Source organism: Agrilus planipennis, unplaced genomic scaffold (genome assembly GCF_000699045.2).
Source record: "Agrilus planipennis isolate EAB-ADULT unplaced genomic scaffold, Apla_2.0 scaffold1798, whole genome shotgun sequence".
NCBI classification, from domain to species: Eukaryota; Metazoa; Arthropoda; class Insecta; order Coleoptera; family Buprestidae; genus Agrilus; species Agrilus planipennis.
Window position 1 is genome coordinate 3236 of NW_020440448.1, and position 1768 is coordinate 5003.

The 1768-nt window shown below is 30.7% G+C and overlaps 1 protein-coding gene across 2 annotated transcripts in view; it reads left to right on the plus strand.

Annotated features, from left to right (window-relative positions):
* Nucleotides 1-1743, plus strand: part of LOC108743616 (MOB kinase activator-like 2) — a 3053-nt gene extending 1310 nt beyond the window's left edge. Inside the window, exons 2-5 of one of the 2 annotated variants that reach the window (XM_025979701.1) lie at nucleotides 29-195; nucleotides 498-594; nucleotides 662-786; nucleotides 1214-1743. In XM_025979701.1, the coding sequence (XP_025835486.1) occupies nucleotides 29-195; nucleotides 498-594; nucleotides 662-786; nucleotides 1214-1554 (730 nt within the window). In that variant the 3' untranslated portion in view covers nucleotides 1555-1743. The remainder of the gene's footprint in view (nucleotides 1-28; nucleotides 196-497; nucleotides 595-661; nucleotides 787-1213) is intronic. The other variant, XM_025979703.1, reaches the window with a different exon arrangement.
* Nucleotides 1744-1768: the final 25 nt, after the last annotated feature.

The window sequence follows — 1768 nt, forward strand, 5'->3', positions numbered from 1 at the left end:
CAGTAACTTCTATTTTTCTTTTTAACAGGAAGGCAAGGCGCAAAGAAAGGGAAGGCATCGAAACTGGCACGTCAACCGACTCAAAATTATACTTAGAAGCAGCTGTTCTAGAAAGAAAATTGCCCGATATGGACATGAAAACATTAGTAGAATTGCCCGCTGGTCTAGATTACAATGAATGGCTTGCATCACACAGTAAGTCAGTCATATGTTTATAAACTGTTAAAAATCAAAGCATTTCAGCTCTTAAAATATGTGTATTTTATATATGTATAATATAAACAAGAAATATTGTTAAATGATTTCTTAAACGATGTTATTGCCATAACTACTGCTAAAATGAACAGGATTTTTCAAATTACTGTTTAGTTTAAATTAACAATGAAAATTTAAGCATGTGTTATTAATTTGCAAATATTTGTTAGTAATTTAATTAGTTTGGGCAATTTTTAAAAAAATTAAGGTTTTGTTAGTATTTGTTGCAATTCATATTACAGCAATGGCTCTATTTGACCATGTGAATTTAGTTTATGGGACAATAAGCGAATTTTGCACAAATACAAGTTGTCCTGATATGACTGGACCAGGCCAAAGGTTCGTGAAAACAAATAAATTGTAATGTACCCCTAATTAATTAGAATGTTTTTTGATTTACTTTTAGAACTTACCTATGGTTCGACGAAAAAGGTAAAAAAACTAAAGTAGCCGCACCTCAGTACATAGACTATGTCATGACATTTATACAAAAAACTATTAGTGATGAAAATATCTTTCCTACTAAATACGGTAAGTAAATACATAACATTATTAAAAAAGAAATAATTATTCAGATTACAAATTTTCATAATTTTTGAATAGAATCCGGATAGTAAAGGCACCAAATATTTATTACATTCATTTTTTTTTGTTGTTAAACAAATACTAAATAATACTGTCCAATTTTACATCAATTTTTTCACTTGCTTTAATAACGTGTAATTACGTATTTTGTATTAAAATTCAATCGATAGTTAACAAGTAAAAAGTACTTTTTACTTAAAAACCAGTGCAATTTCAAGTCTTATATTTTGAGGCTAAATAAGTAGCAGTATTAGATATTTGTTTAAAAAGTTTAAGACTTTTAGTTTTAGAAATAGATAACCCATGCTTATCTTACTATTATTCATTTAAACATAAAGGTATCTAAAATTCTATATTTCAAATGTCTTTTCAGCTAACGAATTTCCGTCATCGTTCGCGTCTATAGTTCGGAAGATAGTTAGACTATTGTTCCACGTTATAGCGCACCTCTACGCCGCCCATTTCAGAGAGGTGGTATTGTTGGGGTTGCATGCACATTTGAACTTGACCTTTGCGCACCTGATGGCGTTGCATCATCGTTTTTCGCTGATTGACGCCAAAGAGACCGAAGTACTTAGGGACTTAGAAATAGCCTTGCATTTATCGGACGATAGCAATCACGAATCTAGTGCACTTAACGACCCCACTGACGTGGATGGTAAAGACAAGGAATCTGAGAGCAAATCACACACTTCGGACGAGAATAGTAAGTGAAAATAATATCGATACAAGAAAAAAAAAATATTGAGTGGAGTTGCTCTCTGAAAAAAGTTTTATGCGAAAAGAATAATTGTAGTTTTTCAAGACCAATGAATTAAATAGTACAATTCCGTTTAAATGAATTATAAATACACCGCACTCACACTTGGTGAAATTTTATTATTTCCTAAAGTATCGATTAGAAATGCATATTACATAATATTTATAT